Raw genomic sequence first — 24,740 nt, forward strand, 5'->3', positions numbered from 1 at the left:
CACTGTGCATCACTTGTCAGTCTTGAGGTTTATTCCTCTCTCTCACTTTTGTCTTATTATTATCTTACTTCATTTCAATTATTTCAAAACTGTTTTTATCTCAGCTCACAAGTTTTACCTTTTTCTGATCTCATCCCCTTTCCACTGGGGTGCGGGAAGAGAGTGAGCAGCTGCGAGGTATTTAGTTGCTGGCTGGGATTAATCCACAAGATAAAGAGCTGAAATTCACTGAAAAGTCAAGCCTTTCATAACGGGAGGGAATAGGAAGGTATTCCTATGGAATAAGGTATTCCACATGGAACGTTGGGATGGGCATATATCACGTAAAGTGTTTTAACTGCTACAGTCTTAGTCCTACAGTCCTGTGGAAGAAGATATTTCCCTCTCCTCTTCCACTCCCTGTGTTCTGGGTTTTTTTTATGAACTCAGTATTGTTTTGAACACCCTTCCCTTCATGAGGAGGAAGGATTAGAAAGACAGGACTCTTGTATTCAAAAAAGTAACCGATGACTGTGCCACACTGTCAGAACCCAAGACTGGAGCATGGGTGCTGTGTAAAGTAAGATCTTGCCCTACATGCCTGAAAACATTCCCAGCTTGTGGATTTTATGGCTTAAGACAGAAAACAGAGCTCCTCAGCCAGCTTTTAACCTCAGTTGCATGCACTCATTAGCTGCAAGAAAGTTGCTTCAAGACCTACCAAGTGTGACAGAGCTCCTAAGCTGGTTAAATTCCACAGTGCTGCTAACTACGCATCATCATCCTTGAGGCACCTGCTTATTTCCAGACACCTTTCCTAGGTCAGGCAGGTGTATGTTCATGGCTCTAGGTTGTTGTATTCAGGATCTGGGCAGTGACTTTACAGAGGGGCACCTCTTCCCCAGCAGCTGGTGATGACAGGAAACCTGAATCTGTGGGGAATGGTGGAGCCTGATTCTGTGATCAGCTGTGCCAAGGCACCCCAGAGGCACCAGCACAATATTTCCAGAGTACCCCAGATGAAGTGGAAGGGGACTGATTGCAACCTGTACACAACAGTGACCCTGCAGGCACATGGCAGCTTTGGGTTTGTGGTGACCTTCCACTGCTCCAGGAGGACTCCACTCTTCGCGTTGGCTTTGGGGCATCTGACCCAAGGGGCAGCACCTTCAAAGCAGGAGGTAGCAGGCTGTGAAGTGCTGAGTTCAGTAGCAAGTCTGCATTTTGCTTGACAGGAGGTGGGTAGAAACCAGTTACAGCAAAGCATTTGAGGGATATGCTTAACTTAAAGTCCATCTGAAAAGTTCCAGAGAAAAACTGCATCTCAAAATTCTCTGTGGAAAAGAGCGATGTATTTTGATCAACTCCAACCACACTGTGTGTAAGTTATTGCCCATAATGGATGCTGTATAGATATAACAGGTTACAAATGCAACGTGACAGTGGTGGTATATGCTTTTTGGGTTGTAATCCTTTGTACCAGCACTACCTGTATGTGTCTACAAAGAATCCACCCCGAAGAGACTTGCCATCTTCTGATTAATAATAGTATCTGTACATTGGAGCAAGTTAGGAGTATTTCACATATAGACAATCTGGTTTTATTGCTTTCATCTTTACAGCCAGGTGTGTGACCTAAACATCAGGCAGAAACTTCAATAATCTTCTGTTTCAAAACATCTTAGAAAATGACTGTTTGGAGTGGGCTGATTTATAATATATCCGTGGCACACAAAAACATAAATGGAAGCCTCTGAATCCCTGGGAAATTCCCTGTCTGTTTCTTAGAGAGATTTCTGTCCTCCCAAGTGTTTCACGGTGGGCCGGGGGATCTAAGGGATTCTTTGAAGCCAGCAAAGAATTTGCAACCTACAGACAAGAGTTTTTTAGCAGGAGCAATCTGAATCCAGCATCTATTCGACTCAGCTGCAAAGATGTATCTTGCCTTCCCCCACCCATTGCAGAGGAGAGCTTGCTTTGGGTGCACGTGTTTGATTCTCCCTCAAAGGTCAGTTTCATTAACCTTGGGGTTATGCTTTGTGTAAATATGCACGTCACTGGGATTTGCATGGGAAATGTCATTTTCCTTACGTGTCTCCCATCCAAATGTTAACCAAGCCTGAGCCTACGTAGCCTGTGAGATGTGCTGCAATGGTAACTGCAGCCAGCACAGCTGTCCTGCTCAGGCAGTACATGGCTGCACATGCCCAAAATTTTTGCACAGCAGACTCTGCTCCGTGGACAGCAGAGATGCCTACACGTTATCTGCCGTAGAGTCCTACGTGTTGGCAGATGGTGTGTGCATTAACACACAGTGTGTGCTGCTGTCTCTTGGTGCACAGGTTGCTGTGTGGCCAGCTGGCACATGTGAAGCTGCTCTCCTGCCACAGCAGCGTGAGCCCTGCAAGGGTGTGTGGGCCTCCTCCCCAGAGGTGCAGAGTGCACAGCCATGAGCATCCAGCAAGATGGGAAGGAAGGAGCTGCAGCACAGGAGGACTCTGCCTCCCTCCCCCCCACACTGTTTTCCTCTCTGCCTCACTGCAGGGGTGAATTTCACATTAAGTTGCTGTCTCTTGAACAAGTTTATTTCTTCCTGGTTTCCTCTGGATCTGATCCTCAGAGGGTCTGAGCACTGAGCTGGCTCCTGCTGCTTTCGATGAAAAATCAGCAGTAGCCACAGCAGGCTGCCCCCGAGGCCAGCAGGAGGCCAGGATGCCCAGCACTCCACGGGAGCACACCCTTGGTGTGTGTGGCCGTGCGCCAGCGCAGGCCGCTGGAGCCCAGGGACACCGGAGGGGGGCTGAGGCAAAGAAGACATTAGCGCACAAGTGACATATCTCAATATAATTTCTAAAACTCTATTAGTTGAACAGATAAAATACCTCTGATCTATTTTTGTTGTTTTGTTACAAAATGTTAGCCATTTGGACTCTTTGCTAGGTGTGACCACACCACTTTTCCCAAAGGAAGCTTTTCTTGGTGGTATTTACAGCAGGAGACAGGTACAGACAGACAGGTGCTTTCAAAAGCCTACGCACAGGTAACACTTCTGTTGTTAGATTTTAAAAAGACACATTCAGATGGGGCTGTGACTAGTGTTGAAGAGCTGGGTGACTTCAAAGCTGCTGTCCAAGGCATGGCTGCAAAAGAGAGGGCAGAACAAGGACAGCTCTAGCTCACAAAACACTGCCGGCAATCCCTGGAGCCTGCACTAGCACAGTGAGGCAGCTGGTGGAGTGGGAGATGGGGGAGCTTGCTCAGCAACTTGCATTTCAAAGCAGAGACTCCGCCAAGCAGCAGCGTCCTTGATTTAGGGCTCAGATTTGTTTTGGAAACCTCACAAACATGTGCAGATAGTTGCAGGTTGAGCCTCCTGAAAAACGTAACAAAACTCAAACCCTTACAGCTCAGGGGCCCTCAAATACCTCCAAATCTGGTGGTACCTTTTGTGAGGAAGTATGAATATTGACAAAATTCTGGTTGTGGACCATACTCACACCTTTTATCTACAGGAAAGAGAGAAAACGTGAACAGTGGGATGCTTTGAAAGCCTCGTGAAAGCACTAAGTGTTGCTACCCCAGTGGGCCAGACTATGGCGTAAAAAAGTACCACAGCAGACGACAAACACTGCATTAAACCCAAATTGTTTGCAAAGCTTGATTCTCCTGTTGCGTTTTTCCATCTCTTTGCTACTGGTGCAAACAGATGAATTTCACTGGGCCTGCACCAGCATGAGAAAGCATGAGGACGGAGCCTGACAGATTGTGTAACACAGCTCTGCAAACCTCAGTAACACCTTGTTCTCTCCTACTGTCCGGCAAAGCCACCTTCTCATTTGGCCACTGACTATCCAACAGTCACTGCAGAGTACTTTTCACTGGGTTTCTCTTTTCTCTCTCCTCCCTGTCTCCTTTTTTAATATAAAAGGACATGAATTTGGCAGCAAAAAGACATTCATTTGGGTTGAGCTAATCTCTGCAGCAGCTTCCTGCCTGACCCTTCCACCTGAAAGATTGTGCTAGGTTCATGATCAGAATCACTGCTGTCAATAGCTGGTGATTTTTCTTCGGGCTGATCCCTCTGGGTGAGCTGTGTTACACATTTTGTCCTTCATTAGGTTGTCACTGACACGCTCCTTCTAGCCTGCACTCCATCAGTCTGTGTGCAAGGGTGTCTACTCACAGCACTACAGCTACACTGAGTCTGTGTCTCGCTGGCGTGTGGGAGGGCTGTGGGAGCAGACAATACAATAGATCAGATGAGGTGCAGATATGTTTTAAAGTGCTTGTCATCCTTCGAGACCAACCTCCAAAGGAAAAAAAAAAAATCTGTATTTTGAAGTGAAGTCCGAAGGGCTCAGCTACACAGTAGAATTTAGATCAACCTGCTCCATGACAACCTGGAATAGAGTAGTTTTGTGTCTCTCCAGCCAAACACAACAGAAGATGTGGTAGCCAGCAGGCTAGAAGACAGCAAGGTTTATCTCCATTTTCTTCTCTATCCAAGGCTTAAGGCCAGCAGTAGCCTTTGTAAGGTCAGGGAAACGGAGCCAACTTGCCCTGAGAGAATACTGTGCCTCAGGTACCTCGGCACTTCAGTTAACTCACTTCCACCCTTCATCCAGCATGAAGAAGGGAGTCTCATGGAAGCTTCCTTATTCCTTCTTTAAATTCTTGTAGCTCTCCCAATCAATTATTAAAGCAGCAAACATCTCTTGTAGGAACTTCACAGACATTGTTATAAATATTTTATCTAAAAAAAATTATTTCCTCAAGTACCTTAAGGTTTTTTGCTGTTGTCACTTTGTGTTAAATGTCAAGTAAAATCTAATTTATTTATTTTAACACACACAGAGCTTTGTTGGCTCACTGCACTCTGGGAAAAAAACTGAACAAGTACTGCCATTCCTCTCAGACAGCAAAGTAACTGCTGGGAAGGGAGGGCAGTGCCACTGCCTCCTGGATGCCACCATTTCTGTTGCAGCAGTGAGTAAAAATTAACCAGCAGCCACACACTGACTTACACTGGCTGGACAATGGCAGAAGCCACACATCTTTCTCAGGAAGCTACAGGCATCTCCGATGAGATCCTGGCTGCAGTGAGGTGTCAGGGTGTCACCCTGGAGGGAGTAAGCAGCAGATCAGACCAGCTATGCCTCACAGCTGGCTGGAGGGTGAGGGGCAGAGCCCTGGCTGGGGGTGAGGACCTCTCCCTGTGTCTGGCTTTGCAATGTGGAGCATCCAAACTGCCCCGAGGGGCTGGCTAGAAGAAACCTTCTCTGGTCTGGAGGGAGACTTGGCTTCTGTTCAGTTTTCTTACAGTCTTCTCTGTCATCTGCTTCTGCAGCCCTCCCTGAGGCTTGCTTGTCAGCTCCTGGTCAGTACATTTGTTACTGGGTATAAAAGCAGCAGCCTAGTGCTCTGCTCCAGACAGCCAAGCAAACAACCCAGACCTCTTGGCACACCTGAGTCCAGGAGTCGCCTCAGACATAAGGGGATCTGGAAGTGAGCAGGCTCCTGCCCTGGAGGGCTGGCCAAGCACAGGAGACCCTTCACTCCAGCCCTTGTCCGCTTCCCTAACCCCAGATGGGCTTAAGCCCAGGTCACATGTGAACATTTCAGCACAGGCAGCACCACCACACAGGCATCCAGAGAGCACCGAGGGGAGCCAAGCCAGTCCCTGATGCACTGTGGTTTTTGTCACTGGCAATAACCCCAAATATGAGCATTCTGGCACAATCCCTAAGGAAATTTCCATGTGGCTTTTACCCCACAAGGTAAAAAAGAGTTTCCTGCATCTGCCTTCGCCGTCCCTCTTTCCCTGATACTTTGCACATCCCCACCACTGCTGACAACTCCTGCTATTCCTCACCCAACTGTTGCATCATCAGCACCCAGTGCTCATGTCTCAGCCTTGCATGGGAAGGAAGAGCATTTCTGTCTTTCCCTCATAAAATAAAATAAAAATAAAGGCCCTAAAAGGCATTCTGTCCTATTTTAAAATCCTAAAGTTGATCTTCTTAAGCCTCGAAGGGAGATAGAATGAGTGAGCGAGAGCAAAGCCTTTAAGCTAATTAATACCTTCCCCTCCCTACTGCTCAAAGAGATTTTTTTTTTCTAAAAATACATCCATAGCCCATTTTTAATGCCGTCTTCCTTCACATCAATGTCCCTGATAAAGCAGAGGAGCTGAGCTGTCATCTCTATCTCGAGATCTGCCCCTCCCCTCACTTTGAAGCTGGGACAGAGAGGGAGAGAGGAGAAGAGGCCTTGGAGTTTGGTATCTGGGCAGCTTTCCTATAGGAAGGGCTGATGGATGCAAGAGTACAGCCAGGCAAGAGATACAGATGGAACCTCACATGAGTGGTCTGCAAAAAGCCCCTTCCCTCTAACACAGGTGGAAGAGCCCAAGTGAAGGGAAGAACATCCACCCCAGAAGGTGAATGTAACACTTGGCTTTGCTTTCAGAATATAAAAATGCAGGTGGGCAGGAAACACAAAATCAGCTAGAAGGAGGAAAGCAGAGGTGGGTCTGTTTTAGAGAAGACAATCGTGTGTGTGTGTGTGTGTGTGTGTGTGTGTGTGTGTGTTGAGGTGGGAGGGCACCTCGTGGTGCCATCTCTTTGGAAAAGTACACATCCATTCCAGGAAAATCCCTGGACTGAATCCCTCCCTTCTGCTCCCTCAGAACTGCTTGGTGTTTCCTTTAGTAAGCATGCGCCATACATACGCTACCATACAGGTGTATTTACATGTGGTGAGGTCTGCTAGGTCTCAGCAGAGGTCTCTGGTACAATGATCCAACATAACAACAGAAACAGTTCTGGTGTTCAGTGAGGCCATCTTTGCGTTGTACTGCAGCTCAGGACAGTCTCTCCTCCTCTCAAACTCTCTTTCCCTCGCGCACTCCTTCGCTTGGAGCCGGCTGCTGCAAGGAGATAATACTTGAAGGGTGATGAGGAGAAAGCATGGCAAGTGGTACAAGTTCTCAGCTCCAGCTTTGCAGGCGGCAGCAGTGGTGGCAGGGAGAACTCTACCCCCGGGAGTGCCCCAAGGTTGGTCCTTGGCATGGGTGAGTCCATTTCTCTCCAAGGCTGGCAAAATTTTAGGATGGGTACAAATCTGTGGCCAGGTAAATGCAAGGCAGGAAAGGAAGTCGAGGAGTAGGAAACGGAAGACACAGTGCCTAGAAAGCAGCAGGTCATCAAGCCTCTCAGGAACAGGGCAGCAAAGTGCTACATGGGGACGGCACGAGCACAGAGGCCAGCCAGGCTGGCAGGGTGTGAGGATGTGTGAGCATGTAGGTTGGCAGGTTCTACAGATGGCTCCTCACAATTAGCATCATCTTGAGGGGAGACAGGGTAAGAGTTAGGTCAATTGGCTTTTTTTTTTCTTTTTTTTCTTCTTTTACTAAAAAATACATCACAAACTAGATCTCTGTAGGCAGAAAGGGTCCGTGGGAGGCGGTGGGGAGGGGAAGCGGGGTAGTCTGTGCTGTTTTGGTGCTGGTGGTGTGGCTACACGAGGCTGCGTGAGCCACTGGAGTACCTGCGCCTCTGAAGCAGGGAGCTGGGGGGGCAATACTGGTGGGGGTGGTTGTAGGGAGGTGGTGGAGGGGGCAGGGGAGGCTGATGGACCAGCTTCATGGGGGTCCCAGGGAGCCCACTGCCCATACCACGCCAGGGGGTGGAGGTGCAGGAGTCGGAGGTGACATAGCGTGTCAGAGTCTGGTTGAGGGCCGGCTCCATCCGAGCGAGGCACGGCTTGTCCAAGACAATGACTTTTACAATCTGCTGGCACTGTACAAGTGTCCCCGCCGAGGCGGGGTGCGCGGGCACCAGTGCTGTCTCCAGCCGCTCCCGTGGCATGTTAAGACGCATGCTGGGCTGCATTCCACTCTCGGGCCCCAGGGCGGAGTTGTGCTGGTACGTTTGAAGCCTGTTGTGAATTGACACCTAGTTTAGAAACAGCCAAAGAAGCATTAAATGTTACAAGACTTTTCCCATCTGCTGCTACTGGCTGCCCTGAATCCCCACCACCGGTCGGGCCTCACATGCATTCAGCCCTCCCCTCCCTCAAAAAACCAGAATAGGTACAACCCCCGGCTGCACAGCCCCTCGATAGCCCCATCGCCCCCATCTAGGCCTAAGTGCCCCTGTCCTTTCCATCACATCAAAGGCAGCAGAGCCGGCGTTCCCAAATGCCGTGCAACTTTGATTAATCCAAACGGCACAGGGAACACAAATCGACTCTAGGAGTGGAGGCGTCCGTGAATTCTCATGGTAATGAACAGACCTTTGTCCCCACCCACAAAAAGGAGAGGGGAACCAGACCGAGAGGTTACAGACAATCGAGGTTTGTACGTTTCAGCGAAATGACGGCAGCTGAATCTGAGATAGAGAGCGACAGAGAAACTCAAGCCTTTCCCAGCTCCCTGCCTTTCTGAGTAGGTAGGTACACCACATGACTGGCTAATCTGTTTACAAAGGAAAAAGCAGAAATCTGACATAGTCTAGCAAAAGGCAGCTCCCTCTGATCCATTTGATGGTTTGTCAGCGAAAGGAAATGATTTTCAAAAAAAAAAAAGAAAAAAGAAAGAAAAATGCCCATCTAGCTCATACAATGATAAAAGAAATTCATGATGAAATGGCAGCAGATTAGATAATCTCAGAGAAATGGAAATGCTCCTCTGCTGGCAGAGTATTACTTGATCAGCTGAAAGGGGGTAGGGAAGCAGGAGGTCATCAGGGTCTCCACAGCGAGATGCTGATAATAGAGTCAAATAAGGGAGCTCACTGAAACCAGTTTGAAAAGGAGGAGCTGGTCTGGACTGGAGGTCCCTAGCAGGGAAAGTGCAGCAGGAAAATGATGCTTCCCACACGATGGATGAAGTTATAGTTCCTCCTGACAAGGACATGGGCTGATGGAGACTCCAAACCAGAACAAAGTTGTTGGCTCAAAACAGAATGCCAGTCAAGTGACAAACCCTGGGTAGGAAACAAGTGCTTGCAGGTTGGCATGGCACTTCCAGCTAGGCAGGGATACAGATAGGCAGACGGGACAGTGGGGGTGCCCTGATGTCTGGCATGGTGGGCAGCAGCGCCAGCAACTGGGACAGAGAAGCTGTGGAGTGACCAAGCTTCCCACCATGCTGGAACAAGGATGAGCTGTCTGTCCCTAGCCAAGCGTGGAGGTTTCTCTGACCCACTGCACAGCAGGACTTGATATTGTGTCTATATTTATTCAGGTGGAACATCCCACAGGAAAAATTGGTTGCTGGGCCATGAAGTGCCAATGACATTAGCACATTCTCCACAAGGAAATACTCCTCCCAACAGAAATAGGAAATAGGAAACCGGCTGGCAGAGGCACCCTCCCCAGGAAGGGGGTATCTGCAGGGAAATACGGTGTTCTTCAGGGAAAAGAAGCAGCACCCACTCCCCACAGAGAAGCTGAATTCTTCAATTAAATATACTTTGACAAGAGAGGAAAGAACTACTCTGGAAAAGGGCAAGTTCAGGATAATGGAGATATTCCAGACAGGGAGAAAGTAGGAAGTAGTAGATAAGATTTTCAGTGGGAAGATTGCATTTTCCTGTTTCCTCACAGGCAGTGGGAGTATGGGTGTCTGTGAAGAAACAGGCAACCCACTGGATGTTATATCCCTGCAAAGATAGATGTACACAGTACAGCCAAGCTCCCTACTTAGGGAGGTAAAGCTCTAGGGAAAGTCTGATATACAAAGGCCATGCTTAATCCCATCCAAGGGGGGATGGAGAGACAGAGCTGCAGAGACTGTGCAGGAAAGCTGGGCTGCAGGGAATTTGCATGTGATGCTGCATGGAGTTAGCATGTCAGGGAAGTCTATAGTGGGGTTCTCAGTCTCCCCATAAGCAGTGGGGTGGGTTAGTCTACAGCGTTTGGGAGCTTGGTCCATGAAGGATGTTACAGTTATAAAAACGGATTGAAAATGCTTTGAAGTTTAGTTTGGATTTGAAAGTTGTATTACCCGTCCTAGCAGTAACTTTTAATTGTATCTCTGGAAATTGGTAAAATTGTCAGTCTGGCTGGGGAGGCATTGATTAAAACCTGAGAAAAGAAACAACAGAGAATGTGAGAAGAGCTGAAGTGAGAGGGAATTACTTACCTCAGCTACTCTGCACTCTACTTACCTCCACTGTGCTGTCCGAGACCTTCTCCCCCAAATCCTTCTTGCCTTTGAAATAAAACAAAATATCTCACTCATGAGGTCTGTGCCTCTAGTCAAGAGCTGGCCCTCATACTGTGGACTGGAAAGTTAAAGGGAGAGGTGCAGGGCCAAACAAAAACAAATCCAGACCCTCTTGCAACCTGATAGTTGCTTAGTGGGGTAAGAGGAGACCTCTTTGGGGTCCTGTCCTTAGGTCCTGATCTCAGTGCCATTCTAGTGAGTTGGTAGCAACTCACCTCTGCACTTGATGTTTGCTGGCATACAAGCCTAGGCACGGACAGACACAAAGCCTTTGATACAAAGAGGCTGGTCCAAAGTGTTAGTGAAGATGCTGGAGGAAGTTAATTGTACTGAGACTGTGTTTCACCAGTTCAGGGAAGAATTCAGAAGTCACCCATGCTCCATCAGTAACACCTCTTTACTAGATGTTACAGCTACAGACTGGGTAATGAGACTTCAGCATTTTTTCTAGGACATTTGAAGAATCCATATGCTCTCATATTTCCACTATTTGCCCAAGGCTAAAGGATACAAAACTGAATGCTTCTTTTTGCAGTTATGCTCACAGGAACCAATGATAACACACTTGCAAAGGCAGCACTGCTTGACCAAGAAAAGTTGGGTGTCCGCTTACCTGTTGGAGAGCCTTGCTTAGACTGCAATTCCATCTGGGCTCCATTGGTCCTTAATGAGAGGGTCTTTGTCCCTTGCTGTTTCTCCAGTTCCCCTAAAAGACAGACATGTGGAAATCAATGAGGAGAGGGATAGAGGGAAGGACACCAGCATATTGAAGGAGCAAAAGGAGAAGTAATGCAAGAAAATCACAAGAGAGTGTCAAGAAGGGAGAGAGGAACAGACAAGAGAAAAACAGAACCTGGAGAGGACTTGACATGGGGAGGAATTATATATCTCCACATGACCTTCTATGTATGACCTGCATTTATACAGAATAGGTTAGTGCTGCACAGGAGGGGACCACTGATATTGAGCTGCTTTGGCTCATCAGTTTATGCACAGAAGAGCCTTTAAAGGCTATATGGACATCTCATCTGTATAAGACAGGCCATGGAGTGACACAGACTGCTTGCCCACTAGACATTCCTGAAGTGAAAGGGTACCAACCTGTCCCAGCTATCTACAAATCATATTTACATAGTCAAAGGAGTATTAGAGAAAGAAGAGTCTTCTGAGTCTGACAGTCTAAGCTTCACTATTCCAGGCCACTGTATCATACACCCTGTTCCATAAGCATTGTAAGTAGTTAAGTTCTTCCATTTCTCCTGCTGGCCAGTGGTCAGGGTGTCTGACTGCTTTTTCATCTTTTCAGTGAACCCAAGAACAATCCTGTGCAGACTTGTGCTACTCATCCTCTTTCCTGCTGTTCCTGAAGAACTCATTTCCTTTACCCTTTTTCCCTTGTAGTCACATGCAGTGTGATGGCATTGGATTGTGAATTGTATTAGAGACCCTTACACTCAATTCGTATCTGTTCCAGTTCTGTCACTTCTGCTATTGATTCTTTCAGATCTTCTACAAACTTCTGCATTTCTTCAGCACCCAGAGCACAGAAGTGTAGTACCTGTTTCTTCTCTGAGCCTGAAACTGGAGTCACCAGTGTAATGCCATGGGGGTAATCTGTAAAGAAGATATAAATAAAGAGACGTTAGACATTCTTGCTGGAGTAGTTGCCTGCTTTGGTATCTCTCAAGAACAAAGAGTTTTCAGCATGAGTCCAAAGGAATGGCACACCCAGAATTTGTCACACTGCAAACTGTGGAAATCTGCAGCATTCCAGCCCTATAAGAGAACAGAATGGCCAAGCTGCAGCAGCAAAGCAAGTGCCATCAGCACCACAGTGCTACCAAACCCAGAAAATTCTAGCTCCTAGTTACACTTAGTGCGATGCTGGGAACCTGAGCAGACAGGTAGGACTGTAAAGCCCTTCTGAATCCATGAAAGAGTAAACAGCGTATATGAGGCCAACACCACTCTCTCCTGTGGGAGATGCATCAGGAGAGGTTATCTGCTGGTGTCAAAGCCAGAACAGCCACTAACATGCACAGTGGCAGGACTTCTCCCCAGTCTATACTTTGATCTTCAGAGAACATGGCAGGGGTGTTGGCACAGCATTGGTGGGGGCGCTCAGTGTGCTGTGTGGGGAGAATGGCAAAGAGAAAGGTGTGGGTTTGTAGGTCTCTGTTTAGTACTCTCCACAGGCAAAACACACAGGAACGTAAATGAAGGGACATGCCCAAAGAGTGAAAATATCGCAGCAAAATTCCTTATGTTTTAAAGATCAGATTGGGTGCAGGTGGTGACTGGAAATTCAGCCAACACAAGCAAAAGAATGAGAGTGTACAAAGAACTTAACACACTTTTGACTGGACTTCCTCTACCTTTTGCTCAATGGCCAGTGGTTTCATTCCCTTTTCTCCTTCCTTTCACATTTCTCTAAATTTAATTTTTCTGTTCCCTTCTCCTACTTTCACTTCTCCTCCACTGTTCCTACATCTGCCCGCCTTCCACTGGCAGCCTTATATATGAGCCTTCCCATATCAGTCTTTACCAAACAAGCCAAAGAACTAACTTTTTATTTGCTGCCAGCCCTCAGCTCCCCCTGTTTGTGTGCCAGGCCCCTTTCCCCACCCTGTGTCTCTCTCATCTGTTCAGATCACAAGCTCTTTAGGACATCTGCTTTTCTGTCTCTGCAGGGAATACACAATAGGATGCCCTTGCCAGAAGATCTCTGGGCCCTACCAGGATAGTCACGCCAACCCTGAAAGCTGATTCCAGCTCTGATGGTGCCTCCTGGGGATGCTCAGTTATGAATGACCCTTTTGTTCATACAGGGATGTGAGAGCTTCTGCATGTTGCAGAGGGTAGAGTGTTGAGGGAGTGACTCATGCTGCCAATAGAGTAGAGAAGGGATGTAAAAAACTTAATATAGCCACAGCCTGCCTTTCTTGCAGCATGTTCTGCACGTGCTCATGAAACCCCAGTGGGCATCAGCCATGCTTGCCTGGGATTGCTGTGCTGCCCCTCTGCCTGTGCCAGCAGGAAGCCTGCCTGTGTCTGGAACTCCTCCACTGCACAACCAGCCTCAATCATGACACATCATGGCTCTATTCCCAGACCATCAAGGTCAGGCTGACTAGGGCTGGCCCCTCGCCATGCTTTGGTGGGTGCTGTTCCAAGGGCTCTGCTTCTGTCTTGGGAAGCTTTCAGCACAGCACAGCATGGCACTGTGCAGGGAGGCGGCGGCAGCACCTGAGCCTCTGCCAATGTCAAAGGCAGTGGTGGGAGCTGTGACTTTGGGCATGAGGGGACAGGGGCTAAAGCTGGCAGCAGCAGTTTCATCAACAGGATTCTTCACCTACAGTTGGCTCCTGAGAGCTCAGTAGGATGTATATGAGGACTGATTCCCTCTTTCCTCACCACCAGTGTTCTCCCTGACACCATGACAAGACAGAGCCCTCAGTGAGTCCCCTCTGCAGGTGCTCAGACCTAGGAGAGGTACCAGGAGCTTCTCATCACACTGTCCCTAAACAGTGATCTCCTCAGCACCAAGCCTCAGTTTTCTCCCCTCCGCTTTTAACTCTGATAGACCCTCTCTCCTGATGCAAACTCACACTGGGTGACACAGTCCCCTCCCTCCTTCTCCTTTTCCCTGGCGAACCCCTCCAGGCAACCAAGGAGCAATAGACTTACATTCATTCTCAAAGAGATGGAACTGCATCCCTAGCAGGCCGACTGACTTGCAAAATGTGTACGTTGAGGAGCTTTTCTTCTTCGGGCAAAGCTTGAGGATCTGTTGGAGGGAGAGATGCATCACTGGGCAGGGTCTTGGGAAACAGTGAGGCAAGAACAATGAAAACTGCTCAAAGTAAAAAGCTTTTAGCAAGCTCTGTTAAGTGTAGATGGGAGCAGAGCTTGGTGACTGACAGGCTCTTTGCCCAGAAAGCTGCCTGGCATGCTGCACTTGTAACAACACTTCTGAAATTCTGTAGGCATCACCCTGGGGGTCACTCAGCTCTCTGTCTCCCAGGGGTCCTGGCTTTTCGATTACCACATTTCTGACTTTGCAAGGGTAATTCTCTTCACCAAGGGTCAGATAAAAAGGCAAAGGGAAGCCTGTCATAAATACCTTAGAGCTGGGGAAAAGAGCATAACTGAATGCTGTGCTGCCTTCGTTCCTCAGCAGTAGTTCTTATGGATCCTTGGAGTAGAGGGATAGCAAAGAGCAGACCCTCTCCCCAGATTCACAGCTGTACAAATGGATGCAGAGGAATAGTGGTACAGGTCTCTTATCCTCTGCTTCTACAAAAGGGTTTGGTTTTAGCCTTACATTTGCAAAAAACACAGTTTCACTTTGCCATTAAATTCAGCAGGGCTTCCATTCTGTTCATCCTCCTCTCAGTCCCAGTGTACCTGTGCTCTCCTGTACCTGCCCGAATTCATTTCAAGGTTGCTGGGGCAGGACACTTTCAAAAGTACTATACACATTTGGGGGTCTGGCAAGTACTATATAGTCTGCTACAACCTTTTCCATGTTAGAAGGCAGTGGTTTTAATGTGTCTGGCAGGAAAGATTTAAAGTGCATGAGAGGGCTCTGTCTACTACAGTACAAACAGACAAAGAAACGAACCTCTCTTTCATGAAATGAACCTCCCTGCTGGCAAAGGCATGAGAGAGAGCAATGACATTGCTTGGATGGCTCTGGGATGTGACAGTTTGTTTTTCCAAGGGTTAGTAGAGTTTTAGATTTAGTAGGTTTTTAACAGTGAAGGATTCAGAACGACATCTTACAATGGTGATGAACCAAGAGATGGTCTGTCCTTAGGAGACAGGGGGAAAATGCATATTGTGGACTGGTTTTAGATTTCTGTTCAGAAATAAGGGCGAGTTTTATTACTGCAGTGCCTAATTGTTAGAGCACACTCACCACCAGCAGGTCATTGAAGAGGAAAACTTCCCTTTGGTGAGCTGCCTGCTTCTGCACTTTGTTCACGTCGGTCACCTCGTACAGGCGGCTGCAGCAGACCAGCCGGCGATGGGGAACGGACAGAACCTGCAGGGAACCCACAAAGGATGCAGAGGCTGAGGGAGGTGCCACTGGTGTCTCTCCCACCCTCGGCCTGTACAACCCTCCCCAGTGACAATAGCTCAAGCCAATTCTGCCCATTTTGCCCACTCAAATCATCTCCTCACCACCACTCCTCGCCGTCACTTTTCCTGCTGGTGCAATAGCAGAGAAAGCTGTGCCTTTGTGATCCAGATAAATCAGGGGGCAGGCTATAGGCAACCCTCTTGTTTACACCCCCTGCCTTTATGTACCTCTCTCTTCCAATCCCTGGGTGACTGCTCATCCTCTCTCACCCTGCTGGACACCTGCAGGTTTCCTGGGCTTTGAGAAATTATTCTGCTCCTTTTGGGTAAACAGTACATGTGGTCTTGCATTACAGATTGGTTACTGCTAAAGAAGCTGTCTATACATTTGGGGATCTCTTAACCCCAGCAATCTTTAGGGAACTCATTAGAGACAGATGGCTAAAATTGTTTTCTATCACTTTGCCTTCCAATTCCTACACCCTTAGGAGGCCTGAAAGTTTGAAACACTGCAGAGCTATCAGTGGAGCCCTGGCAGGCAGGATCTGCAGCAAAATTCTTGGGCAAATAATTACTGCCCTAGATACTGCAAATTCTGGCCAAGGAGATCCACCAAAATTAGAAGAGAATGAGATAGCAGGGAGAAAAGTGTTTGGAGAAAAAGGAGTAAATTCATCAAGACAAATAAAGTATTACATAGGAGGAGGAAGGGCATAGAGGAAAAACACAGAAAAGAGGGCACCGAGGGAGGTAGGGGGCAGAGGGTTGTGAGCCAGCAGGGTTATGGGTGCTCACCGTTTTCATTCCAACTATGGACTTCTCCACTTTGGTGACATAAGTCACATGGTCCTCATTGGACTTTAGCTCTTTCTGCTGGATCCTCTCATAGATTCCCACCACCAGGTCCCGTGGGATGTCAGCACCGTCGTCCACCCCTGCCAAACACAGATAATGTATCATCCCTGGCAAGCCACTACTGCCTCTGCACTGTGCAGTGCTGGGAAGGCTGAAGGGGAATAGCAATACTTCACTTTAAGCTGTCTTATTTCTTGCTGTAACACATCTAATGCACCAGCAGGAGAGACTGACAACTCTAAGGCCAATGCAGAAAATTTCATTATTCCACTGCTCTGCATGGTGGCTCCTTTCCATGTGTTCCCTAAGGTTTTATAGCCACAATTTCACATTGATATATCTTGGGCCATTCAGCAGCAACCCCTGCATTGATTTCATATCATCAGAAGTGCTAGATGGGGAGAAGACCTATGATGGGATTCAGCAGCTCTTGCTGCCAATGCAAGCATCAGCTCTCCTTGTCTGCTTGGTGACCTCCACCATTTTCCTTCTGTGTTGTCTCCTAGGAGTAATTTCCTGCTATTCAGTCTGTGATATCTCTGTCTTGATCCTGCCCCTTTCCTCTTTTACATCTCCTCGGGTAATTCTCCAAATTTTGCTGTCTGACCCTTCAGAACCTGGTAGAAAAGTTTTCTTTTACCCTTCCCTGAGGCAAACAGTGCAAATCAAACTACCAGTTCTTTCTCCAAACTGAATTCCTTCAGTCATTCTATATTGATTTTCTCTGCTTTCCCTCCAGCAACCTGGTCTGAGATGTACTACCCTGAGTGAAGCAGGTGAGCAACTGCTGAGGAATGGAGAGGCATTGTCATCTCCTGGCTCCCTCCTCCATGTCCTTGCAAATTCATCCTGAACACCTTGTCTTTTTTCAAACACAGGCTGGTGAAGATACTGACCTGAGCATTGGCCTGCAGGTGAGTCTGCTATGAGCTGTCTCCCCTTGTCTGTAATGGGGTGACATTCACTCTCTCGAGCGAGTGAGCTGTGGTGTGTTACACACTGGAGGTGAGGGACCCTCATGTTGGCTTAATTCATTGTGATGTTAACTGGCAGATTTTCAAGCAACTCTATAAAGAGTAAGTTAACAATTGAAAAAAAAAAAACACCTTTTGAGTTAGTGCTTTCAGCTGTAATACTAAGGGGGATGATGGCAGGTAGCATTCCCATTCAGTATCTCTAGAATTAACTTGAAAAGGGACCTCAGTGTCATATTATGCCAGTCTGAAGCAGATGACAAATTGTGGAAGGTGTGGGAGGCTCAGACGACAGTTTCTGAACAGCAATCAGGACAAAGAAACAAGTCAAAGGAACCCACAGAAATACAAAATCTTCAAAAAAATACCTGAGTTTACACTGGAAAAACTTTGAGGGAGCGTCATCTGAATTGCAGATGTGCAGTAAGAGAAACTTGGAAGATGGCTGAGCTAAGATGACCTAGGACTGAATATGGCTGGGAAATTAGACAAGAATTTGCCTAGACATGGTGTCAAAAAGGCCAAATAATACTAAGCTGCATTAGCAGATCTGAAAATAAGGACGAGGCAGTGGCTCTATATATATGAGTATGTTGTGACCACATCTGAAAAAGTGCTTTTAGCAACCTATTACCAAGATGGGAAGGACTGACCTTGAAAATAGAAGAAAATTGATTTGGGGAACTGATGTATCAGAAATTGCAAAGAGGTAATATATGCATGAACTCTGTCACGCCTACAGTTACTATAAGTAATTGCAGGCAATTAAGAAGGGGAAGATTTAGTCTGAATAGAAGGAAAATGTGTTCATATATTCAAACCAGCAAGCAGGGGAAGGGCTTGTTTAGCACAATCCAGCAGGGTCTAAGAAGGATAGAGCTGAACAATAGGAAAATTTAATACAATGAACTGCTTCCAAGCAATGAGATCTATTAAAAGATAAAACCATCTCTCAAGGAAAATGGCTGGTTTCAGAGAAGGCTGGACAGCTTTCTGCAGAAGAAAAAGCTAATTAGATTTTTCCCTTCCCCAGCACCCTAGAAGGGACCTCAAAGGGCTTCCCATGTCTGGCTCATAGGGAGCAGCAGCAGCCCTGGAGAAAGACAGTTCCCCTAGATTTTTGCTGCCTTCACCTAGGCAGAATTGAGAGCAGCAAGATGGCAAAAAAAAAAAATCAAAGCAGGACCCTCACCTCTGAGATTGCGAATGAAGTCCTCCAGCATCATCTTCCTGTCAGGCTTGATGTTGGGGCTGTACATGTCCGTGTTGAGTAGGATAATTGCAAAGGCCAAGATGAAGATGGTGTCCGGGTTGTGAAACTGCTGGACCACATCTGGGTTACACATGCAGTACCTCTGGCTGCAGCAGGAGGGATGCACACACTTAACATGGAACATGGGAGCCCTCTGCTCCAGGTTGGCAATGGCTTTATCACATGTAGTATAAATTGCTCCTTTCAATCCACCTCTCATACAAACGAGAAGGAACTGACTGCTCTCTGAAGGCAAATTTCCCCACCAATGGCTGAAGTAGGCCACTGAAACTTCAGCCTTCTTGTCCTCAGGAACCAAAAAAGCAAGTGAGAGGTGTCACTGTATAAGGGTAATACAGCAGGTGACTGCTCCAGCCTGCCTTGCTAGAGACAAAGCACTCCTCTGGATGCACCAAGGGAGCAACCCAGCATCCCTGCAAGCCCCACTGCTGCTCTTCCTTTGAACACACCAATGAACAGGGAACCCCTTGCTGGCAGACACGTCAGCACTGGCCTCCCTCTGGCCCTTTGTGTCCTTCATGCCACTGTACATCTGACAAGGACATGGCTCATATGCAGCAGTGGCACAGAGGACTCCACAGAGGACTCCACACTTCAGTGGCACAGAGGGCCCCTCCATGGCCACCCTCCTTGGAAGGGAAATCCTCAGTCATTCTCTCCATGACTGTTTTTTTGCCTTGGGTGCGTTCTCTGCTTCCACCTGGTTGCAGCAGTGGGACTGCAGGGCTCATTCTCTTACCTGAAAGCCTCAATTAGCCGCTCCACCTTTTGTGCCTCCCCCTGCACGCGGATGTGGGCCTGGAATTTCCGCAGGGCTTCATCCAGCTCCATGCCTGAGAAGTCCATCTCGTCCACCACGCAGCTGTGAGAGGGGGACAGCCTTCATCAGAACATCCTCCCGTGGATAACACCAGGCAGGCTCCTTCACTGCAGTGCCAAGGCTCAGTCCCCCAGGGAAATACCATAGGAAATGTCCTGAGACATAATACAGCTGCCCAGGTCATGCTTACAGTAGGCAGTAATTTCAGAGAAGTGATTTCTGTATTCTACAGCTGGTGAGCAATTCTTGTGCCTAAATACATATATATATATATATATATGTTTGTGTGTGTATGTGCACATACACCATGATATATACAAACCATACCACATACAATTTACACATGCATATACAGAGAAAGTATATATATATATGAATTGATATTTACCTGCATCTATATAGATATCTAGACATCTATATTGACACAGATATTTAGACACCTATATCAAGACCAATATCAATACAGAGGTAGATCCATCTATTTCTGACTTTCCTATCATCTGGTAATCCTTCACACATCGTTCATTCCTCCGTCCCTGTCAGCACATGCACTTGTTCACTACCTGCTTATCCATCCTTCTGTTATCTCAGTTCACTGGCCTGTTCTCACCCTCCATTCTGCCCAGTATCCATCCCCATTTCCAACCCATATCTTCTTCACCACTCTTCACTCCCTTCTCAACCACTGCAGCAACAGCATTCATTAGGTCTTCTAAGACCAGAGCCAGCTCAGGGAAAATAGGAAATGGAAGCTGTTGTACAGAAGTAACATTGCAACACCACCTTCTCGTCTGGTATCACTTTTCATTTCAAAGTGATGCACTGCCCACTTGTAATTCATGGCCAACTTAGATACTCCAAGAAGGGGATGCTACCTCTTGTACTTCCCAGTAAAGCACTGTCATCTTATAAAGGTCCTGCTGTTAGTCTCCAAAACCTACTAGTACAGTTCTTGATGTCTGTATTAGTCAAATAATCTACTTGTTCTTATTCTTACAGCATGATATTTCAGTCACTTGTAAAGACAACATCTTCCCCATGTGGCTTCAGCACATTCTGTTAGCTATTCCTACCTCTTGTGCTCAGGTCATTACTGCAAGCATTAATCAAAAGACTAGACTCAGAAAAGTCTGTTCATAACCTCCCTTAGGCCCAACTTCCCATTTCAGCAGAGCATGTAGGCACTAATATCTGCATCAGCCAATTCTCTCCCCTCTTTATGATTCCTCTGCTAATTTCTCTCTCTTCAACTCTCCACTAAATATTTCTCATGTCTAATGCTTTGCTGAAGTCTAGAATTACCTTCTATATGTCCTTTGTCTAGAAAACTAGTTATTTTAACAAAGACAGATATCGTATACTGTCTATTGGCTTTTGTATGTTGCATTTACCTTCCTCTCTCTCATTATTCTTTCCTACAAATAAATTTTCAAAGCTGACATTCTGTCTGACAGACCAAGAAATTCACAGCTGCCAAAATCCTATTTTCTTTAAGCCTTCCTTAAATACAAAGTTACTAATTTGCTAATGGCATCAACTTGACATAAGAAATGTATTAAAAATTCGAGAACTTCATATTTTCTGCATCTATAGACCTTGGATACTAGTTCTATCTACCTCTCTCCACCCTTTTTTTTCATTCTTTGTATTGTGTTTGGATTGCTTTCTCATGTTGTAAAGGATAAATTAACCCCAACTTTAAGGTTAGGAGGAAATTTTCCCCAAGACAGGTTGTCTGGGACTCTATGAGGAGCGGTACAGGGAAAATAGAGGAGGAAGGGATTAGCTGTCTTCTAGATCCTTCCATTTCCTAGGAGTACTGGAAATTATGCCAAACAGACCTCTTCCAATAAAGGGATGTGCTGTTACCAGTTTTTTCTTCTTCTTCCTTTCTGTGATAAACTGGAGATGTGTCTGTTGGTCTTTTCTACAGTGCTGCAGTTTGCTGTGGGCTTGTTGGGAAGTGGTTTGTGAAATAGGCTGTTGAGTGCCATGTGCAGCCTTACCAGAATAAAAATCTGTTGTACAATGCCTCAAATGCGTGAGGGACAGGGTTCAAATGCTCAGAGACATCTCTCCATTCTTCCATTGCCTTATTGATTCAAAGCTGAGATATCATCATTTAACTGGGGTGACACCCACAGAATAACTTACCAAGAGCTCTGAATGAGCATAAAGTGCTTTGTATCTTCTAAAGCTGGAGTTGTTACAGTCTCAGCTAGGAAATGTGGGCTCTTTCCCTGCACAAACTCCATACAATCGAAATTTAGGAACAATTGATGAGGAGCAAGGGAAGAGAATCAAAGTGACTGCTCTCCCAGAAAACCTTCCATGAAACATTTTTTTCTCTCTCCAAGAGGTGGACTGCAGAAATACTCACAAATGGTTTCTGGCAATAGGAATAACTTCCTCCACTGCCTCTTCCCTTTGTTATTTTTATTTTTCTCATACTTATACTCACTCCCTTGGGTTGACATCAAGGCATTCTGCTTCTTGGAATTTATCTTTGATACTAAGAACAGTTTTTCTCTGGTTAGTCATTATTGTGTTCACAGCTGCAACCACCTCTGCACTTGGACTTTCATTGTTATTTTTTTAATCCTTTCCAAAGTGTGATGTTTCTCAGCACTGACCCCAATGATTTTGCTGCTATTGTCTGCTTCCAAATATGTGAAAGCGGAGTCCTTGCACACACCAGGGAGACCTGCTGAGGTCACCCAATCCACCAGCATTAAATCATCTATCTTTTGCTCCCTCCTTCCTTTGATCAGTTTTTCCCCTTTCACACAGGCTGCTCTAATATGTCCTCCCATTTAGAAATCTCAAGTAATAAAGTCAATGCCCTTGATACAGAAAGCATCAAACCTTTGTTAGGACAAGTAGGACAAGACAGCTGCTCATAGCTCTTTTCAGGCTCAAACAGGCATTGCTACATAAGTTATGCTCAGCTTCTCCTTTGAGAGCTTCTCTCATGGATACAGGTTTACTTTGTAAATTTTAAGAACTCCTAGGAGTCTCTTCCATTTGTTCCTAAGCCCAAAGAAGGGTGTCCTGCTTCCTGAGAAAAGCTGACCAGGCAGAAAAGACAGGTCAGGAAGAATGTTTGACTCAAGTGAAGTCAGCCTGTGCTTGGATTTTATTTATCTGACAAAGCCTGTGCCAAGGGTCTGAGGAATAGCTCCTAGAGGAGCCATCAGGTAGGCTGCTACTTTCTGCTGCTAGACAGACAGAAAGAACGGTGGTTCATAGCTGTCTGATACTTTTTGTGAGCAATTTGACACAGGAAAGTTCATTCAAAGAAGAGCCCTGTGCTATGGGGCTGCCATATTCCTGCTCCTCTGCTACATGGCTGCAAGTTTTGCTGCTTTGCCTGACTTCAGATTCCTGTGCTGACTCCCGTTACCTTCCCGAATGCACTGTGCTGCCTTTGTTGGAGCTCCCCTGAAATGTAATGCAACTTTTCTTTATGAAGCCAGAGCAAGGACTTTTCTTTCCAAGGCAGAGACCCTGGAAGGTGACATAGGATATGAGAGTGGGCAGCTCTCTGCATCCAAGAAATAAACCAACAGCTTATGTGCACATGCCAAAACCAGTGCCAGGTTCATTTTTTTCCACAGACATCTGTGAGATGGCTATTCCAAGACCTCCAGAAGGCCTCAAGGATAACGAAGCAGGGGCACAGTAATCACCTTATAAAATCTCCTCCTGTTTCAACTCCTTCATGCCCACGAACTTGCAACAGGCCACACAAATTGAGCTTACAGTGCATCCAGAAACTCATTTAGCCCTGTATTTGCAGGGATATGACTTTGGATGTTTGGATCATGTTGCTGAAGTGTGTACAAAAAGTGCTGACACCCTGCCTCATAAACAAAGTAGTGGGGTTTGAGGTCTCTTGTGCCACCTGTATCCATGGGGAGCTTTACGTGCCCTGGGACACCCAACAGACAGGCACCTCACAACTGCAGAGCGTTCCACGCCAGCTGCCAGGACCAAAGATGGATTCTAGATGGATTATTTTGCCCAGCTATTATCTCTGTGGTAGCCATGCTGCCTCCTAGGCTACAGGGCATTCCCCCCAAAGGGGGTGGACATAATGGCTTCAGAGCTGTGAGGACTTAGCACAGGGCTAAGCATGGCAAAAAAGCCTGTGGCAAAAGGGTTCAGTGAAGGCAGGAAGCAGCTGTATCATGTGGGGCTGGGATCTGCTCACCCAAGTGTAATGACCTATTTTCCAGCTTTTCCGCTCAGGTGACAATGCAGCAGGAGCTGGGATGCAACTAAAAGTGTCTGTAATGAACCTACAGCCTACACTCAGGGAGGGAGCAATGGGGGAGGCAGCCAGGTGGAAAGTTTAAAATCACAAGGCACAAAGATATTAATAAAAAATCATCCCTTTTCTCAGCTTCCCTAATTCTAGAGCCTTCCTGCAGGTGAACCAGGATTTGAGTGAATTGTAGAGGAAGGGCTCAGCTCCATGTGAGGAGGCTGCCCTGCATGTGCTAACTGAACAAAAACTTAGCAGTACTCACTGATTCCTTGCACCAGTGGGCACAGGCATGTGTCCCAATCCTGCCCTCTGTGCCCTCTTGTGCAAGGATAGTCTCTACAATGAAGACCATGGCCTACACCAGTCTTCTCTTTCAGGGGGATGCTACATGACACGTATTGCCTGCTTTTTTCTGGGGTTGATTCATGCCCACTTGCCCTCCCATGGTTGTTGGTGTCTCACATGGCTACTTGGGCACCTACTCCTTCCTAAGCAAGGAATTGCCTAGTGTACCATGCCTTGCACCAAAGCTGCCTTACAAGTACAGAGCTGTTCCCACACCAGACATGTTGACCATGCAGGGGAGGGTTCTGCCCAGCCTACACCTTCCCCTCCAAGGGACATTGGGAACATTCCCTTGGGGAACAAAGGAAACTACTGTTTTCCTGTGGACCTAGGCAGGTTCAAGCTGCACCTTCAGCCTTCACAAGCCTGACGTGGGAAAGCAGTTCTTGCTTATGTTTGATCTGTGCTACAGCTCTGCTTGCAGCAGGAGGCCAGAACTGCCTAACACATTCTTCCCTCTGTCCTGTTTCCATCACATCATTATCTATTGCTCCACAGCACAAGCTGCAACACCGTGCTGCTCAAACCCTCCTGTGACGCACGCTCCTTATTGATCCTCTGCAATGTCCTCAGTGAGAAGGGGAAAGAAGCCTAGTTTGGGCTAACCTGACAAGTTCATTATGCCAGTCCAAGAGGAATTTAACACTTCTTTGAGAGACAGTCTCTTTGCTGGGCTCCCAGCTCTGCACTTACAGTCCTAAGAGCAGCTTTGCTGTCCCTGACTTTTCCACGAGAGAAAGAAAAGACAATACAGTCTTGATAGACAGGAAAGCTGCTCACCCACACAGGGAACGTCCCCAACAGCAACTCACAGTCTAACATCAACCAGCCCCCAACTCAGCACAAGTCTCCTCTGCTTGAGTCTCTGCCCATTTTGTCCTCTTGTTCATGAATAAACAAGAATGGAT

The 24,740-nt window shown here is 46.9% G+C and overlaps 1 protein-coding gene across 5 annotated transcripts in view; it reads right to left on the reverse strand.

Moving 5' to 3' along the window:
- Positions 1-1,557: 1,557 nt before the first annotated feature.
- Positions 1,558-24,740, reverse strand: part of IQSEC3 (IQ motif and Sec7 domain ArfGEF 3) — a 101,719-nt gene continuing 78,536 nt past the window's right edge. For 2 of the 5 annotated variants that reach the window (XM_027726627.2, XM_027726631.2), the window contains exons 6-14: positions 19,137-19,259; positions 18,317-18,483; positions 16,091-16,230; positions 15,132-15,257; positions 13,898-13,997; positions 11,663-11,824; positions 10,824-10,916; positions 10,152-10,195; positions 1,558-7,934 (exon numbers count right to left, since the gene is read on the reverse strand). In XM_027726627.2, coding sequence (XP_027582428.1) covers positions 7,497-7,934; positions 10,152-10,195; positions 10,824-10,916; positions 11,663-11,824; positions 13,898-13,997; positions 15,132-15,257; positions 16,091-16,230; positions 18,317-18,483; positions 19,137-19,259 — 1,393 coding nt within the window. In that variant the 3' untranslated portion in view covers positions 1,558-7,496. Of the gene's footprint in view, positions 7,935-9,988; positions 10,069-10,151; positions 10,196-10,823; positions 10,917-11,662; positions 11,825-13,897; positions 13,998-15,131; positions 15,258-16,090; positions 16,231-18,316; positions 18,484-19,136; positions 19,260-24,740 lie in introns of all 5 variants that reach the window. The other 3 variants (XM_027726629.2, XM_027726628.2, XM_027726630.2) reach the window with 3 other exon arrangements.

Source organism: Pipra filicauda, unplaced genomic scaffold (assembly GCF_003945595.2).
Source record: "Pipra filicauda isolate LSUMZ 115617 unplaced genomic scaffold, ASM394559v2 scaffold2_size9829703_pilon, whole genome shotgun sequence".
NCBI classification, from domain to species: Eukaryota; Metazoa; Chordata; class Aves; order Passeriformes; family Pipridae; genus Pipra; species Pipra filicauda.